The sequence below is a fragment of the Bubalus bubalis genome, chromosome 4 (genome assembly GCF_019923935.1).
Source record: "Bubalus bubalis isolate 160015118507 breed Murrah chromosome 4, NDDB_SH_1, whole genome shotgun sequence".
In the NCBI taxonomy this organism is placed as follows: domain Eukaryota; kingdom Metazoa; phylum Chordata; class Mammalia; order Artiodactyla; family Bovidae; genus Bubalus; species Bubalus bubalis.
In genome coordinates this window covers 52,664,157-52,681,926 of record NC_059160.1, presented here as the reverse complement: position 1 = coordinate 52,681,926, position 17,770 = coordinate 52,664,157, and the positions used below count along the sequence as shown (strand labels likewise).

The 17,770-nt window shown below is 46.3% G+C and overlaps 2 protein-coding genes and 1 non-coding gene across 5 annotated transcripts in view; 2 read left to right on the top strand and 1 right to left on the bottom strand.

Moving 5' to 3' along the window:
* Positions 1-6,195, top strand: part of STAB2 (stabilin 2) — a 168,742-nt gene extending 162,547 nt beyond the window's left edge. For both annotated transcript variants that reach the window (XM_045165397.1, XM_045165396.1), the window contains 4 exons: positions 109-216; positions 1,032-1,160; positions 2,092-2,208; positions 5,686-6,195. In XM_045165397.1, coding sequence (XP_045021332.1) covers positions 109-216; positions 1,032-1,160; positions 2,092-2,208; positions 5,686-5,736 — 405 coding nt within the window. In that variant the 3' untranslated portion in view covers positions 5,737-6,195. The remainder of the gene's footprint in view (positions 1-108; positions 217-1,031; positions 1,161-2,091; positions 2,209-5,685) is intronic.
* Positions 6,196-9,000: 2,805 nt separating this feature from the next.
* Positions 9,001-9,073, top strand: TRNAC-GCA. Its single transcript has one exon. It is a non-coding gene; the product is annotated as a tRNA-Cys (tRNA).
* A 696-nt stretch (positions 9,074-9,769) lies between these two features.
* Positions 9,770-17,770, bottom strand: part of NT5DC3 (5'-nucleotidase domain containing 3) — a 69,034-nt gene continuing 61,033 nt past the window's right edge. For both annotated transcript variants that reach the window (XM_006077197.4, XM_025283621.3), the window contains one exon: positions 9,770-12,944. In XM_006077197.4, coding sequence (XP_006077259.4) covers positions 12,692-12,944 — 253 coding nt within the window. In that variant the 3' untranslated portion in view covers positions 9,770-12,691. The remainder of the gene's footprint in view (positions 12,945-17,770) is intronic.

Genomic DNA, 17,770 nt, shown 5'->3' with positions numbered 1-17,770 from the left:
ACTTTCTTCTGTGGAAGGGCTGCTGCTGCTGCTAAGTCTGCCCACATGGAAAGAAAGAATCAGATAGTCAGAGATATCTGATAGACAGCCCTCTTCTCACCTCCCTAGGAGACCAGGTTCGTTGATGGAAGAGCCATTCTGCAGTGGGACATCTTTGCCTCCAATGGGATTATTCATGTCATTTCCAAGCCTTTAAAAGCTCCCTCTATCCCAGGGGTGAGTATACAGCATTCCTGGTAAGGAGGAGCCTCAATGTCCACTCCCCAAGTAGCAAGCTACTCCTGGGAGCCCTGTCACCCCATCCATGGCAGCTGGCCTCAGGGATGCCCAGACCGCATCCAGTGTGTCAGTGACATAACACGTGTCAGCACCAATATTTGCTGAATAAAAAGGGCAGAATCTGCCAGTGGAGAAACCACTGGAAGGGGAGTGAAAATCCTGAGCCCCTCCACTTTGTAACCATGTGAACTCAGACGAGCCCCAAACATCATCGAGCCCCATTTTTCTTATCTGCAAAATGGAGGTCAAAATGCCTTCTTCCCTGGATTCTTGGGAAGACAATGAGTTAATGTAAAATAATAAAGACAGTTCCTGGCACATGCTTTATAAGAGTTGGTCAGCTGGCTGTGTTCAGTTGGTGGTGATGTTAGTTTTCTAACTTTGTTCTAAAGGTATGAAGCTCCAAAACCAGGCTGGCTTTAAAGCCCACCTCTACCACTTATGGGCTGTGTGACACTGGGCAAGTGCTTACCCTCTGTGTGTCTCTGTTCTCCCGTATAAAAATGGAAACAGTAGAAACTGTTCTTATCTCTTTGTTATTATGCATTTAAATGGATTATTTTATGTAAGGGGGCTTAGAACAGACCCTGGAAGTAGTAAGGGCTAGATACATATTGACAGCTTTATCATTATTTTTATCCCAACCGGCACAAGATGCCTCAGGCAAGCCAGAATGGGGTGGGCTCCAGGAAGCATGCCTCTTTGGGGAAGTCACCAGTTCTGGTACCAACCGTTGCCCTTTCTGTGTGTAGACGCCAGGCCACACCGGCCTGGGAACAGGGGTGTTCTTTGCCATCATCCTGGTCATTGGAGCCCTTGCTTTGGCAGCGTACTCCTACTTTCGACTAAACCGGAGAACGATTGGCTTCCAGCATTTTGAGGTGAGACAGAGAAAAACAGGACCATGGGGATGGGGGTCCACTCTGAAACCCAGCCCTGGCTCTGGGCTACTCCAGCAGACCGGCTGCTTCCTCGCTGAGCACTTGGCACACTTTTCCTGTCTCCTGGATGGGGCCTCTGCCCCGAAGAGATCAGCAGTGGCAGCTCCAGGGCCCTCTACCTGGCTGAATCAGAGGATGGAGGAGGGCGAAGGGCAGCCAGTAGCCCTTCATGCCACAGGTGTGGCTTGGAGCCAAATTCACCAGGGGCCCAGGAGGCCACTCACCTTGGAGGAATCACAAGACAAGCTTCAAAGCTGACTCTGAGGGTGGGGACACAGTGGGGGGCCTGCACAGCCAGAGGCCTCAGGTCACAGCCAGTGAAACACACTGGCCCAATTTGAACAGCTCAACCCACATTCCAGGTCAGTGGGTCTTAGTTCACCATGGGAACCCTGCGGGCTGGATATGCCTGCAGCCCCCAAGCACTGCTGCTTCCTTCTGGCCGATAACCTGTACAAGCATTATATACATCACATTTAGCAAAAGTGCCACGCTGCACAATTTCTTTTATATTAAGTTCAAGGACAGGTAAAACCATTCCAGGTGATGGGAGTCAGAAAAGCAGTTACCATGGGCGGGACCAGATATTGGCAGGCAGGGGGCGTGAGGGCACCTCCTGGAGGATGGAGATGCCCTGTGTGCTGATTTGGGTGGTGGCCACACATGGGTGAACATATTTAAGAAGTCACTGAGCTGAACACTTAAGATTGGTGCATGATATTACATCTAAGTCAGATCTCAATAAAAGGACAACAGAAAAGTTCCCGGAGGTGGAGGTGGGGGCGGGGCTTGCCTTAGCTTCCGACTTGGCTGCGACACCCCACCTTGCGGACTTCGTGGTGCTCAGCCCTGTGCTTGTCTGTCCAAGCAGTCGGAAGAGGACATTGACGTCGCAGCTCTTGGCAAGCAGCAGCCTGAGAATATCTCGAACCCCATGTACGAGAGCGCAACTTCAGCAACCCCGGAACCTTCCTACGACCCGTTCACAGTGAGTTTGTCTTTTCATCTAAAACAGGTTCAGCTGAGGTTGGTGGGGGGCGGCGGGTAGGGCAATGATGTCTTTCAGCAGACCCGTGTAGAGCACTGCACCAAGAAATCTCACTTCTAGGACACGTCTCCAGGCTACAAGCCTAGAAGCAAGCTGGGGGAAGCCCTGTGGTCGTTCTGTGTTCTGAGCTCTCCTGGGTGGATTGTGGATTGCAGAGGCGTCCATCGGTTAGATCTAGAAAATAACTAGGGGTTGCACAACCCCAACCTTGTGACCAGGTGAGAGGTGACAAGGAGAAGAAATCTTGGGCTGAATTCTGCCACAACCACTGACAAGGTAGCAGACTCAAAGGAAGACCTAAAACTGCTTCAACATTTACACTGTTGTCCGGGATTCTTCTGCCTATTGTCAGAGCTGCTTCTTACTTTGCTACATCTCTTTGATGAGGTTTTTTTTTTATCTAGGGGCATGGGTCCTGCTCTGGTCTTCCAAGAAAGGGCCACTTGTTTCTAGAATTAGTGACCCTTGAGCTTGGATGGAGCCGCCACTGACCGCAGCGCTGTGGCAGGGAACCCATTCACATCAAATGTGCGAGACACACTCTGCCTGTGTTACCAGGTCTGGACTGAGAAGCTAAGAGTGAAATAAGAGAAAACATATTGGTCTTTGCCCCAGAGCTCATAAACTCCTCTGATTTCCTAAGTGGTGAGAATACCAGGGGCATCTTTTGTTCTGAGATTCTGGGTTGGCTCCCATATGCCTTCTGGAGAGGGGCTGGTCACCAGAAAGACCAAACCATGATTCGAAGTTTGGGATTTTTCAGTTCCACCCTTCACTCTCCAGAGGGAGAGAGAGGCTAGAAATGTAGCTGATAGTCGATGTGAGGAAGTCTCCGTAAAAATTCCGCCCCCCTTTTTAAAATGTGTGTGTAATCTATTACAGATTTCAGTTTGTAGTCACCGTGAGGTTTTGTTATAGCAGTCCATATATAAACAAGATTATCTTAAGTTGCTGGTCTTTTAATTTCAAATACATTTCCCATATCCTGCATTTGTGTTCTCCTCATGACTGCTGGTTTTGATATCACTTCTGTGTGATAGCCATCCTTTACTGGATGTTTGCCTTTACCAATGAGCTTTTCTAGTCATAATTTTGTTTTTAGTTGTGGCCTTGTCCACTTAAGAGTAGTTCCTTTAGCATTTGTTATAAAGGTGGTCTGGTGGTGCTGAATTCTTAGCTTTTGCTTGTCTGCAAAGCTTTTGATTTCTCTGTTAAATCTGAATGAAAGCCTTACTTGTAATTTTGGTGTTTTCATAAGAGGTGAGCTCACATCCTTCTATTCTACCATCATCCATAAATCCCAATGGTAGGGGGTTCAGACATCTTCCAGGGTGGTGAACACTGGGAGTGTGATGCACCTGAAGTCCACGGGGCAGTGGCTACATTGAATTTTTATAAGTTGGCACTGAAACATTCCAGTATTCTACTGTACCATTTTAAGCTTATAGAATGCAACACTTGTTGTTATTTTTCTAGTGAACCAAATGCAACTATCCCATGGTTCTCAGTGCCTGTGGTAGTAGATTTAATATATTTGCAATACTGAAAAATAATCACATCATAAATCCTATTGCTTTTTAATCAAACCCATGTAAAAGTTTCTAGTCCAGATTGCAAGGGCAAGTTCAGTTAAGCTGCATTTATTAACAGTCTATTTCTATAAGCCTTGTGATATGGAAATCAACCTCATTTTAAAAGCAAGGGGAGTCCAAATGCTTGGGGCTGGTGCAATGGGACGACCCAGAGGGATGGTATGGGGAGGGAGGAGGGAGGTGGGTTCAGGATGGGGAACACATGTATACCTGTGGCGGATTCATTTCAATATATGGCAAAACCAATACAATATTGTAAAGTTTAAAAATAAAATAAAATTAAAAAAAAATAAAATAAAAGCAAGGGGAAAAATTTTATATTCTGTTCAGGGATCTCCATGGCCTCTCAGCTGTCTGGCTTTTCTTGGGGCCCCATGAACACTGTCAATGGAATACTCACCTGAGGCAGGTGAGAGTACCCTAAGAGACAGGATTCGGTTCAACCTTCCTAATCAGACCAGGTGGCAAAAATATTCCAGTTACAGGAATCCTAAGCTGAGGGCACCAGCCCCAAATCTGCTTTATTCTCATGCCTTTTATACTGAAGGAGCAGATGTTGCCTCTAGACGACCTGGAGCCAATCCACACATTGTGAGCATCCATTATGTGAATGGACATAGCTGCGGTCTGATCAGAGCCACAGACAGCAGGAGGTTCAGGAGGCCGCCTCCGGACTGTTGCTTCTGATCAGACCCAGTTCAGGATGAACTGTCAACCGGAAAGGATTTTTTTTGTAACCAGAGTAACAACCATGTTTTGTGGGGTGGTTTTATTTTCCTTAGAGTAGTATCTAACTTAATTCACACACCTCCCTGTCAGGTAAATATTATTAGGCCCCTTAATAGATGAGAAAAATTCTGCAGAGGTGAAATGACTTGTCCAGGGCCACATGTTCAGGCCGAGACTGTACCCATGTTCAGGCCACGGGCCACAGGACAGCAGCGTGAAGCCACCCTCGCTCCCACCAGATGTGGTCACAAGAGACTAAAGGAAAAATAGTGTTTTTAGGCTGAAAGAGAGGAAAAAGTTTTCCTTGACCCTCTGATGATTCGTGGCTGGGCCTGAAAAGTAAACTGGTAAAGACAGACTCACAGAAGAGCATATATATTTTATTGAACGTTTATGTGTACGTGGGAGCCTTCATGAGAAAATGAAGACCCAAAGAAGGGACCGGAACAGGAAGCCTTTGCACCTTTTAGACTAAATGTGTGAAGAATTGACGAGAGAGAGAGCTTTGGACCTAGAGGTAGTAAATGGTGAAGAAGTCACTAGGAAGATAAGGGTTAGTGAACAAGGTTTGTTTGTACAGGTTTCTTGGCCCCCAGCTCCCCAGAAGTGATGCATCTTCTTTCCTCTAAAGAAAATTTCATGAGAGAATTTTATTACCTTTTTCAGGGGAAAAGGGTAGGGGGCAGAGTTAGTCAGAGTGACCTTCCTGCTTCTGTCATGTAAAAGAATTCCTTCAGTTTGACATTTAACAAGCCAAGTTACTGGATTGGGGGTAACATGTCCTAAGGGCTTTCCCCAGGGCTTCAGTGGTAAAGAATTCACCTGCCAATACAGGAGATACAGGTTCAATCCCTGGATCGGGAAGATCCCCTGGAGAAGGAAATGGCAACCCACTCCAGTATTCTTGCTTGGAAAATCGCATGGACAAAGTAGCCTGGTGGGCTAGTCCACGGGGGTCACAAAAGAGTTGGCCATGACTTAGCAACTAAACAACAAGTGTGCCCTAAACCCGCCAAGGCCTCAGACCAGTAGCCAATGTTATGCTCAACCTGGAAGAATGCACCTTCTGCCTGGTTCACAGACTTCTCTTTTCCAGGACCCTGCCGACCAGCTGCTGGACAGCAGTGACCCCCTGGGGGCACTATGAGGGCTGGACCTGCCCCATCCAGACATCACCGCTGCCACCTGGGTCCCCAGAGCCACCTCAGAAAGACCATCAACTGTGAATCCTCAGCCCCAGTTGACTGTGGGAAATGTAAGCTCCTTTAACATTTCAAAGTCTGGAGCACTCAAGCCGTACCTCATCTCTTCAGTTGATCCAGGGGATATTCTGTTTCTGCGGGTGAGAGACCATGTTAAGCCCACCCACCACCCAGGGGACTGCTCCCTCCCTGACCCTCTGCTATCTTCCCCAACCTTCAGTAGCACCTTTTACCTTTTGCCCAGCACTCTAGTGACCTTGTCTTATTTCCCTGTTAGACTGTAAGCTTCCGAAGGCCGAGACCTTCCTCATTCGTCTTTGTATCCTGGCACCCAGCACAGTGTGTGGCATGTGAAATGTGCTCAATTATTGGTTACAGAACAGAAATAAAGTCAGTGGAACAAATCCAGTGTCTGGGAAACAAATCGACCATTTGCCATAGGAGGGGTCAAACTCTGAAGGTAAAATCAACTCATTAGGGCTCATTAGGGCTGTTAGTTAGCCAACATCTGCATTATGAGTGCTTCTTTCTTAATTCTGTTTGGTTTGCTTGTTTGTGTGAAGAAGACATAATAACCACAAGGAGATACCACTTCACACCCACGAGGATGGCCATCCTTAAAACACAGACAATAACCAGTATCTGCAAGGGTGTGGAGAAACTGGATCCCTTCTACTTTGTTGGTGGGAATGTAAAATTGTGCCCCTACCGTGGAAAACAGTCCAGCAGTTCCTCAGAAAGTTAAACATAGAATTACCATGTGATCCAGAAATTCCACTCCTAGGTACAGACCCAAGAGAAGTGAACACATGTCCATACAACAACTTATAGAGGTAGCATTATTAGTATTATTCATAATAGCCAAAACATGGAAACAAACCAAATGTCTACTGACTTACAAATGAATAACCAAACTGTGTCTTGCCACACAATGAAATAGCATTCCTAAAACAGAACTAAGTACTGATACATGCAACACCATGGATGAACCTTGAAAACATGATGCTCAGTGAAAGAAGTCAGACACAAAAGACCACATACCAAATGATTCCATTTATATGAAATGTCCAGAATCAGGCCAGTTCTTCTCCATGCAGGACTCTGTGCAAGGCTGGATGTCCACCGGACCCTCAAAAGACCCAAAGTAGCCTCTCCATCACTGTGACAACCAAGTGCCTCCAGGCCACCCGCCACCCTTTTGCAAGCTACCCCGGGAGTAGCACTGGCCAGGCTCGGGAGCCGCCTCTGGGAAATGGAGATGGGAAAGGCTGGGATGAGCAGATCTCAGATCCCTCTCCATCACCCTCACGGCCCAAACAACTTTGTTCCAAATCATCAGGGTTTTTGCTGAGCCAAGTCCAAAGTTCAGAAGCCCCTGGAGTCTCAGAAGCTTCCTCACAACTCCAGGAAAGGGAATAAATGCCCATTTCAAGCAGAGGAATGATTTACCACCTCCTCTTGGACAATGTGCCGTGGTGGGGCAATGCCGGCTCTCCAGGAACTCGGTCCCCAAGGGGCCCGTGGGACGGATTCCCTAGGGGGTCCTCCAACTCCACCAACGGGACAGAAAGGCACATGATTAAGAGGAACAACAGCAGACACCCACGGGAGGAGTGAAGGAGATGAAGGTCCTGGCACAATAGAGGTCAAGGATATTAAGTTTAAACACATTCAAACGGTTTAAAAAGGCTCTTCAAAATATAAGTATATCCAAACCCAGCCGTGAACTGATGTCACAACATGCACTCCTAATTCAGTGTCAATATTTTCTTCCCTTAAAACACTGCTTCCAATTTTCCATTCTCCCGTTACTTTGCAGACAAACAGGTGGATCACTGTCTTCTCCTTATTCTCCAGGAGGGAACTGTCTATGAGAGACAGAAATTCTAGGTGGGTCACCTCCTGCCCACCTAAGGCCAAATTCACACCCATTTTCCTTCTGTGGCTTCACTACATGGTCTTCAAGCTCTGAGGACAGGCAGGTGTGCTCTCCTGAGGGTGGGGAGACCAGGGTGGTAAGGAAGGAACCATCAACCTTTTGCCCCCTTTCTCAGGGATATTCTTTTTTGGGTACATTAGAATGTGATATGACTTTTGCCACTAACTGAAGCACACAAAAGCAGATGACTGGAAGTAAACTGGACAATACAATTCAAACTTTTATTTGGCAGTAAGTTCAACATCATGTAACATAAAATCAGTATTTAGAATAAATAGCAAATTCACATTCAGGATAAATAGCAAGTCTCCCTAATTTCCATTTACCGTGCCTGAAATTAAACAGGCACCATCTGTCCTTCTACTAAATAATTAGAAAACAGTGTCCTAAGTCAGAGTTCAAGGCTGCAGAGTAGAAAAGTACAGAGCAGTGTTGTGGGTCGGTTCCAGAGAGCAGGCATGAGGTGGGGAGTCTCACGCGGGAAGTTTACAGGGAACTGTCCTTGGGATGCACACCTGGGAAAAAGGAAGGGGGGGCAGGAAGGAGCTGATGGGCCTTCAGAGTTGCTCCTGGGAGGGAGTCTGACCACACCCTCATCCGAGGCAGGACTCTTCAACAGGGGGAGGCTCCCAGAGGGGACCTACAGCTGCAGTGAGCCAGCGGCAACCAACCCCCACAGCAGCTGGGGGATAAAGTCCTTCAGGGTAGCCAAGCCCATCACAACGCGACTAGCACAATCACAGATGAGCACAACGAGAGGTATATTCAATGAGTGCCGAGCCTGGCCGCTCAGTCACACAACTGAGAATCATGCCATGTGCCGGAAACACAGTATGTTACCACTGGCCACATAAGTGAATATGTCCAGAGAGAAGCTCCTAGGGGAAGATGCGAGCTTACCTACAGAACTTCTTTCCACTGGCCGCACACAACTGTGTTCTGTGGTTGCTTACCACCCTGCACACTTTCAGCAAAATCATCATCTCATCATGGCCACCCACACAATCTGTCGATGCGGGGGTCGGCAAACCACCACCCGAGGGCCAAATCCAGCCTGCAGCCTGTTTTCAGAGGCCAGGCTGCCCTGGACCGCAGGCAGGCCCAGTCCTAGAGGAGGGGCTGCAGCAAAAGGCCTGCAAAACCGGAAGTCTTTCCTGTCTGGTCCTTGCCAGGGAAAGTGTGCTGAGCCTTACATTAGGGAAACTTCACTCCCTTTTTCTTCCTCAATCCACTAGGGTATTAAAGGTAAGCTAAGCTAAACTTGGGGGCTTCCCTGGTGGCTCAGATGGTAAAGCATCTGCCTGCAATGCGGGAGGACCCAGGTTCAATCCCTGGGTTGGGAAGATCCCCTGGAGAAGGAAATGGCAACCCACTCTAGTACTCTTGCCTGGAAAATTCCATGGAGAGAGGAGCCTGGTGGGCTACAGTCCATGGGATCGCAAAGAGTCGGACACTCTAGTACTCCTGCCTGGAAAATTCCATGGACAGAGGAGCCTGGTGGGCTACAGTCCATGGGGTCGCAAAGAGTCAGACACGACTGAGCAACTTCACTTTTCACTTAAGCCAGGCTTGGGGCCTAGCTCCCATATGCTAACGAAGAAAAGAAAGGAAACTGGTACAAAGGAAATCAGTACTAAGCCAGCACATCACAGGCTCCCTGGTAGTTGAATGGAGCAATCAAGGAACCCTCCCTGCCTCTGCCCAGACTGAGTCTGAGAGCACATTCCAGACCAGGGCCCCCAAGTGGGTCTTTGGCAACAGATGAGCATTTGGCAGAGCAGATCCAATTCCAACGTTTAGCCCACTCTACCGCTTTAGAGGCCTTTGGGGAGGAAAAGGGGCGGGGGAAGCTATTTAGTTCACCCAAAGCTAAATTAGCTAGCAGGAAAGAGGACTTTGCATTTCTCCTTGGCACTAATTAAGAGAACCAATGCCTTCAAAGCAACTAGGAATTTAGTCATAGATGGGCCTGAATCAGTAACAGGTGGTTTATGTTAGCTGGCATTAGTGGAGCTGAAGGGAATTTTTAAAAGAAAAAAAAAAATTTAAAGGCTATATTAGGAGGAAAGTGGGAGCTCTAAGCCAAACTCCTAAAATATATTAAAAGCCAGGTTTCATCTACTTAAAAAAAACGATTCTGGAAAAAACAATTGTGCAGGTCCCTTCCAGGACAACCGGCTACAGCTATGGTGAGCCTTAGGGGCACAGACAGCTGCCCCTGGGCTATGAATTTTTGTTCATATTCTTCGAGAAAATCAGTCTAACTGATGCTAAAAAGGGAAAATATTTTTCAATGTGCAAGCTAATTTTATTCTGCTCACTTTCCAAACTGATCTTTTAAGTGGTAGAAAACAGACTCCCTTCCCTTGCACCCAAATGCATTCATCAGCGGGCTCGCCAGAGGCTAAACCAGGAGGAACAGAATGCTGTACAGGGTGCTGAATCCCAGCTGAGTCACGACAGTGACAAATTAAAACGACCAAGCACAGACAAAGAGAAGCCCTCGGTCCTTCATACAGAGACGGCCGTCCTGACCCTGACTGTGCGCTGGCCCCAGCGCATGTTCGGTGGGTCCTCCGCAGACAGACTTCAATACCGCCATGTGCCATGGCCTTCAGTTGTTGTTCAGTCGCTCAGTCATGTCTGACTCTTTGCGACCCCATGGACTGCAGCATACCAGGCTTCCCTATTCTTCACTATATCCTGGAGCTTGCTCAAACTTAATTGGTGATAAGTCATTAAAATTCCTTATTCACACACCTAGAAAATGTTTTTCTCACCCCAGGCTTGGGTCTCCTAACCCAGACATACATGAAAGCAGTAAGAACAGCTGTACTGAGTTGTTTTTGGGTAACAACTTTCTTGAGTAAACAAAACACCCTATCACTGGCACGTAGGAGATATCCAATGAATACCTGATTAGAAAGAGTTTTAAAATACCTACTTCCTCACCAGCTTCTCCAAAGCAGAAACTATCAGTCCAAAGCACCAGCATATCCTCTGAGGACCCCAACACTGAGCAGTTCTGGGCGCCACCTGCACCCCTGAAATGCCAGTCTCCAATGCACTCTGATGCTTAAAACCCCCAGGCACTAACCAACAGCCAACAAAATGCCTCCTGCAGCCTGAAAAGGGAATGGACACCTGTGTTTATAATCAAGGGAAAAAGAAGGCCAACTGGGCCTATTAGGTCTAGAGAGTCACCTTCACTATTTTAGTTAAATATAAGAAAAGGTCACAGGTATGCCTGGTGGCTCAGTCAGTAAAGAATCCACCTGCCAATGCAGGAGATGTGCGTTTGACCCCTGGGTCAGGAAGATCCCCTGGAGAAGGAAATCACAACCCATGGCAGTATTGCTGGTTGGGAAATCCCATGGACAGAGGAGCCTGGTGGGCTACAGTTCATGGGGTTGCCAAGAGTCGACTAAACAACAACAGTCCCATTAAAACACTTCTATAGCGTTAAAAAACCATAGCATTAAACATTAAAAAACTTCTATAGTGTGACTTAGCATAGCATAGAAGTCACCTAATTTCTGCACTCGGGCAGGTAGCCTGTGGCAGGCCAAGCTCATGTTTCCTCAACAGCTAGCTCCACACAAATCCATTGAAAACGCCAAATAAGCGAGTAGTCTCTCCTCAAGCCCCTTTCCTCCGCCCCTGCATCCTTCAGGTTTAAGGACAGGTGCCACTTGCCTTGTCCTCAGAAGTGGGAACACTCACTCGGTGAGGCTATTTCCAACTCTGTTTCTCTCAACGTCAATGTCCTTGATCCGCTCCCACCTTAAACACAGACACTACAGAAATTCCCCAGACACATAAACACGGCAGGAAAGCGATCTACAGGGAGAAGGCAGGAGACAGCTAAGCAGAGAGGGCCACCTCCCTCGCTCTGGCTGGATTCAAGCCCCTCTCCTCGGCTGATGAATCACTGCCCTCCAACGAGGAGGGTTTCTGGTAACACACAGTTTAACAAGATTGCAAAACACCTGGGGGCGGGGGGGTCGCCACACGGCACTAAGTTATGAGGACATTTTTCTTTGTTTCATTTTTCATCCTCCAATGAGCAGATTCAAGCAACACATGTGTGGTGGCAGTGTCAGGGGTTATAAAGTCCTGGGATACCCACCACAAACGCACTGGTTCCTCTCGCACGTTGGCATGTAGGAGCCTCATTCTACAGTCTGTTCTGCTGGCAGGACATTAAACCAGAAGCTTTTCTCTCCTTGTCCTCCTTTTCTGAGAGAAAAGAGTGAACCTGCCCACCACTTGGGGCACCATGGTCCTTCCCCCGCGTGGGGCAAGACACAGGAAATGGATACTGAGGACAATCAAGGCCAAGGACTTGCAACTTCTCCTGTTCCTTCTCACATAAGACCTCCAGGGAGGCTGAGTCTGCTGTCAAGGGAGGCACCAGTGTGCCAGAGCCCTAGTACCAGATGTCTGGGAACCAGCTGCCGACTGGGGTCCATCTCAGCCGCTGACACCACAGTACACTATCCAAGCGCCCACTAAAGCATCAGCAGTTCACCAGGGGATGCACGTCACCGGGTCTGGCACTGTCTGTGCGTGTTCAGCATTTTCCATGCACTTTCCACAGAAGGGTTAAGAAGAGTTTCAAAACATCACCTGCTGGAATACAGAGCAGACATCAAGAAGACTCCCCATCCCAGGAAGTCTGATGCTGGATACAGTACCTTGGGAAACAAGAAGCTGATCACAGAGTGTCGACAGGAGGCCAGCCGCTGTCCCCTCCCCACATGCATAGGAGGGCGGGCTCTGCGAGCTGTGAGCTCCCTTCTCTACGAGCTGCGGGGTATCCTCCGTAATGTACAAAACAGGTATCACTAAGACTATCTGTATCATTTCCAAAAGGGACGCTCACATCCCCGCAGAGTCTGCCCAGCGTGGGGCCATCACCGGTCCTGGCTTTTGGTGCCCAGGGGTTTTGGGGCTGCCAGCTACTTGGCCTGGGCCTCCTGCAGCAGTGGCAGCCGGGCGGCCGGGGGCCGGTCAGACCAGGCGGGCAGCTCGTGCTGCAGTGGGGTCCGCCGGGGGTAGAAGGTATGGCTGACGTCGTAGTTCAGCAGGCAGCTCAGGGACGCCATGTAGATGTCGGCGAACCGCGACAGGCGCCGCAGGAAGTACGTGGGGTTCTGGTCTGTGCGGAACAAGCTCCCAAACTGGGCATTGAAGAAACGTTTGGTCATTTCCCTGAAGAGGCGAGAGAAGAGCAAAGCAACAGTGTGACTCCCCCAGGGTCTGCTTTTAGTTACTAACATCAGATGACACCAAAATCACTGTTTCACAGAGAAGAGATACATGTAGGACCTTCCCGGCAATCCAGTGGTTAAGAATCCACCTGAAGACGCAGGGTACGTGCCTGTGATCCCTGGTCTGAGAAGATTCCACATGCCACTGGGCAACTAAGCCCATGTGCCACAACTACTGAGCCCACGCAATGCAACTCCTGAAGCCAGAGCACCCCAGGGCCTGTGCTCTGCAACAAGAGAAGCCACTGCAATGAGAAGCCCGCACACCGCACCGAGAGAAAGCCCGCGCATAGCAACAAAAACCCAGTGCAGCCAAAAAAAATTTTACTTAAAGATACATTAAAAAAAGTTATACATATATATCTATATAAATGAATCACTTTACTATACATCTGAAACTAACAAAATGTTAATTACTCTCCAATATAAAAGTTAAAAAAAAGTTACAAAATCCATAAAAATTTTGAATCACTATGTTGTATACCTCAAACTAATATAATATTATACATCAACTATACATCAATAAAAAAAATTTTTTAATCACTGTTTCATATGCTTCAGTTCAGTCGTTCAGTCGTGTCTGACTCTTGCAACCCCATGGACTGCAGCGCTCCAGGCCTCCCTGTCCATCACCAACTCCCGGAGTTTACTCAAACTCACATCGATTGAGTCGGTGATGCCATCCAACCACCTTATGCTTGGTGGTCCCCTTCTCCTCCCACCTTCAATCTTTCCCAGCATCAGGGTCTTTTTAAATGAGTCAGTTCTTCATATCAGGTGGCCAAAGTATTGGAGTTTCAACTTTAATATCAGTCCTATCAATGAATATTCAGGACTGATTTCCTTTAGGATGGACTGGGTGGATTTCCTTGCAGTCCAAGGGACTCTCAAGAGTCTTTTCCAACACCACAGTTCAAAAGCATCAATCTTTGGTGCTCAGCTTTCTTTTTTTTTTTTTTTTTTTTTTTAATTTTATTTTATTTTTAAACTTTACATAACTGTATTAGTTTTGCCAAATATCAAAATGAATCCAGCTTTCTTTATAGTCTAACTCTCACATCTATACACGACTACTAGAAAAACCATAGCTTTGACCAGACAGACTTTTGTTGGCAAAGTAATGTCTCTGCTTTTAATATGCTGTCTAGTCTAGGTTGGTCATAACTTTTCTTCCAAGGAGTAAGCATCTTTTAATTTCATGGCTGCAGTGATTTTGGAGCCCCCAAAAATAAAGTATGCCACTGTTTCCCCATCTATTTTCCATGAAGTGATGGGACCTGGATGCCATGATCTTAGTTTTCTGAATATTAGGCTTTAACCAAACTTCTTCACTCTCCTCTTTCACTTTCATCAAGAGGCTCTTTAGTTCTTTGCTTTCTGCCATAATGGTGGTATCATCCACATATCTGAGGTTATTGATATTTCTCCTGACAATCTTGATTCCAGCTTGTGCTTCATCCAGCCCAGCATTTCTCATGATGTACTCTGCATATAAGTTAAATAAGCAGGGTGACAATATACAGCCTTGACGTACTCCTTTTCATTTTTGGAACCTGTCTGTTGTTTCATGTCCAGTTCTAACTATTGTTTCCTGACCTGCATAGATTTTTTTTTTTAATTTTATTTTATTTTTAAACTTTACATAATTGTATTAGTTTTGCCAAATATCAAAATGAATCCGCCACAGATTGGTCAGGTGGTCTGGTATTCCCTTCTCTTTCAGAATTTTCCACAGTTTGTGGTGATCCACACAGTCAAAGGTTTTGGCCAAGTCAATAAAGCAGAAATAGATGTTTTTCTGGAACTCACGTGCTTTTTCAATGATCCAACAGATGGTGGCAATTTGATCTCTGGTTCCTCTGTCTTTTCTAAAACCAGCTTGAACATCAGGAAGTTCACAGTTCACGTATTGCTGAAGTCTGGCTTGGAGAATTTTGAGCATTACTTTACTAGCATGTGAGATGAGTGCAATTGTGTGGTAGTTTGAGCATTCTTTGGCATTGCCTTTCTTTGGGATTGGAATGAAAACTGACCTTTTTCAGTCCTGTGGCCACTGCTGAGTTTTCCAAATTTGCTGGCATATTGAGTACAGCACTTTCACAGCATAATCTTTCAGGATTTGAAATAGCTCAACTGGAATTCCATCACCTCCACTAGCTTTGTTTGTAGTGATGCTTTCTAAGGCTCACTTGACTTTTTGCATTCCAGGATGTCTGGTTCTGGGTGAGTGATCATACCATCATGATTATCTGGGTTGTGAAGATCTTTTTTATATAGTTCTTCTGTGTATTCTTGCCACCTCTTCTTAATATCTTCTGCTTCTGTTAGGTCTATACCATTTCTGTCCTTTATTGAGCCCATCTTTGCATGAAATGTTCCCTTGGTATCTCTAGTTTTCTTGAAGAGATCTCTAGTCTTTCCCATTCTATTGTTTTCCTCTATTTCTTTGCACTGATCACTGAGGAAGGCTTTCTTATCTCTCCTTGCTATTCTTTGAAACTATGCTCAAATGGGTATATCTTTTCTTTTCTCCTTTGCTTTTAGGTTCTTTTCTTTACACAGGTATTTTAAGGCCTCCTCAGACAGCCATTTTGCCTTTTTGCATTTCTTTTTCTTGGGGATGGTGTTGATCCTGTCTCCTGTACAGTGTCATGAACCTCCATCCATAGTTCATCAGGCACTCTGTCTATCAGATCTAGTCCCTTAAATCTATTTCTCACTTCCACTGTATAATCGTAAGGGATTTGATTTAGGTCATACCTGAATGGTCTAGTGGTTTTCCCTACTTTCTTCAATTTAAGTCTGAATTTGGCAATAAGGAGTTCATGATCTGAGCCACAGTCAGCTCCCAGTCTTGTTTTTGCTGACTGTATAGAGCTTCTCCATCTTTGGCTGCAAAGAATATAATCAATCTGATTTCGGTGTTGACTATCTGGTGATATCCATGTGTAGAGTCTTCTCTTGTGTTGTTGGAAGAGGGTGTTTGCTATGACCAGTGCGTTCTCTTGGCAAAACTCTATTAGCCTTTGCCCTGCTTCATTCTGTACTCCAAGGCCAAATTTGCCTGTTACTCCAGATGTGTCTTGACTTCCTACTTCATATGCATAGGACTCAAATTAGCCTAGAGCAGCCCTGACTTCTAATTGGGAAAACAGTCTGTTCATCCATCAAAATGGTTCTGACCACATTCCCCACTTAGGCCAGTGGAGAGAACACAGCTGAAGGCTCCAGAGGCAAGGTGGGAGCCCCTAAACATGCACACCCCATTTCCCAAACAAAAATGGAAGGTGAAAGAGCCACTTCTGAAGGTCCACAGAAATGGAGAATATTCTCAGAGTCTCCAAACTTCCCTCATCTACAGAACAAGATCAAGGCCCCCTTCTCGTGAGGTTATAGTGAGAACTCCATAAGGTAAGAGAAATAAGAGTGTATCATAAACTCGAAAGTACTTTATATCTAAGAGATTAAGCATTATATTACAGCGATGTAAGCACACCTCTGGCATCTAATACAGAGCTTCAAGCACCTCCTTGAAGCCTGCATTATAAGCATATATGCATCATATGCCCATCACCCTCTCACCCAACATTTCAGACCAATAATCACATTATAATAACCAATACACTCCCAATAACCAACACGTTGAGAGGGAGGAGGATCAATTCAGTACAGCCGTGGCTTCTGCAGCCCAGAGGAATGGACTCTCCCTGCTTTCCAGGCACACCAGTCCCACCAGACTGCCCAGCGCTCAGAGGTCAGAACCAGGCAGTGAGTGCCACCTCCAAACCTGAGAGACAGCTGTGCTGCCTGGGAAGGAGGCGTGGGGGGACTGCAGAGCAGAAATGGCCACATCAGCACTGTCCACACACACAGCACCCTCTTCTACAGGGAAGCACAACTGTCCACAGGGCCTCTTGAGAGTAATTGCTCCTTTAAAATCTTTACCGTCTAGCCTGAATTAAGTGCCAGATGCTCTGAGCCAAGCCATGGCTCAGATGGTAAAGAATCTCCCTGCAATGCAGGAGATCCAGATTCAATCCCTGGGTCAGGAAGATCCCCTGGAGAAGGGAATGGCTACCCACTCCAGTATTCTTGCCTGGAGAATTCCAAGGACAGAGGAACCTGGCACGCTACAGTCCAAAAGGTCGCAAAGAGTTGGACATGACTGAGCGACTAACACCCTCACTTTCACTTTTCATACACACACACACATATACTAGACTATTCAGTTCAGTTCAGTTGCTCAGTCGTGTCCGACTCTACTCAGCCATAAAAAAAAAAATGAAATAATGTCATCTGCAGCAACATGGGCAAACCTAGACATTATCACACTAAGTGAAGGAAGTCAGACAGAGAAAGACAAATACCACATATCACTTATATGTGGAATCTAAAAAAATAATACAAATAAACTTATTTATGAAACAGAAACAGATTCACAGACAGAGAAAACAAATTTATGGGTACCAAAGGGAAAAGAAGAGGGGAAGGGATAAATTAGGAGTGTGAGATGAACAGACACATGCCACTATATAAAATACATACACAAAAAGGATTTACTTACTATATAGAACATGGAACTCTATTTGATATCACTATTCAACATATTCAATCTTTCCTATAATGGAGAAGAATCTGAAGCTGTACCCTTGAAACTAACACAACATTGTAAATCAGCTATAGTTTAATAAAAAGAAAAAACAACTCAAGAATAACTATTCCCTTAAGACAAACACCCATCTGACAGCAGACGGGCTTTCTTCATCA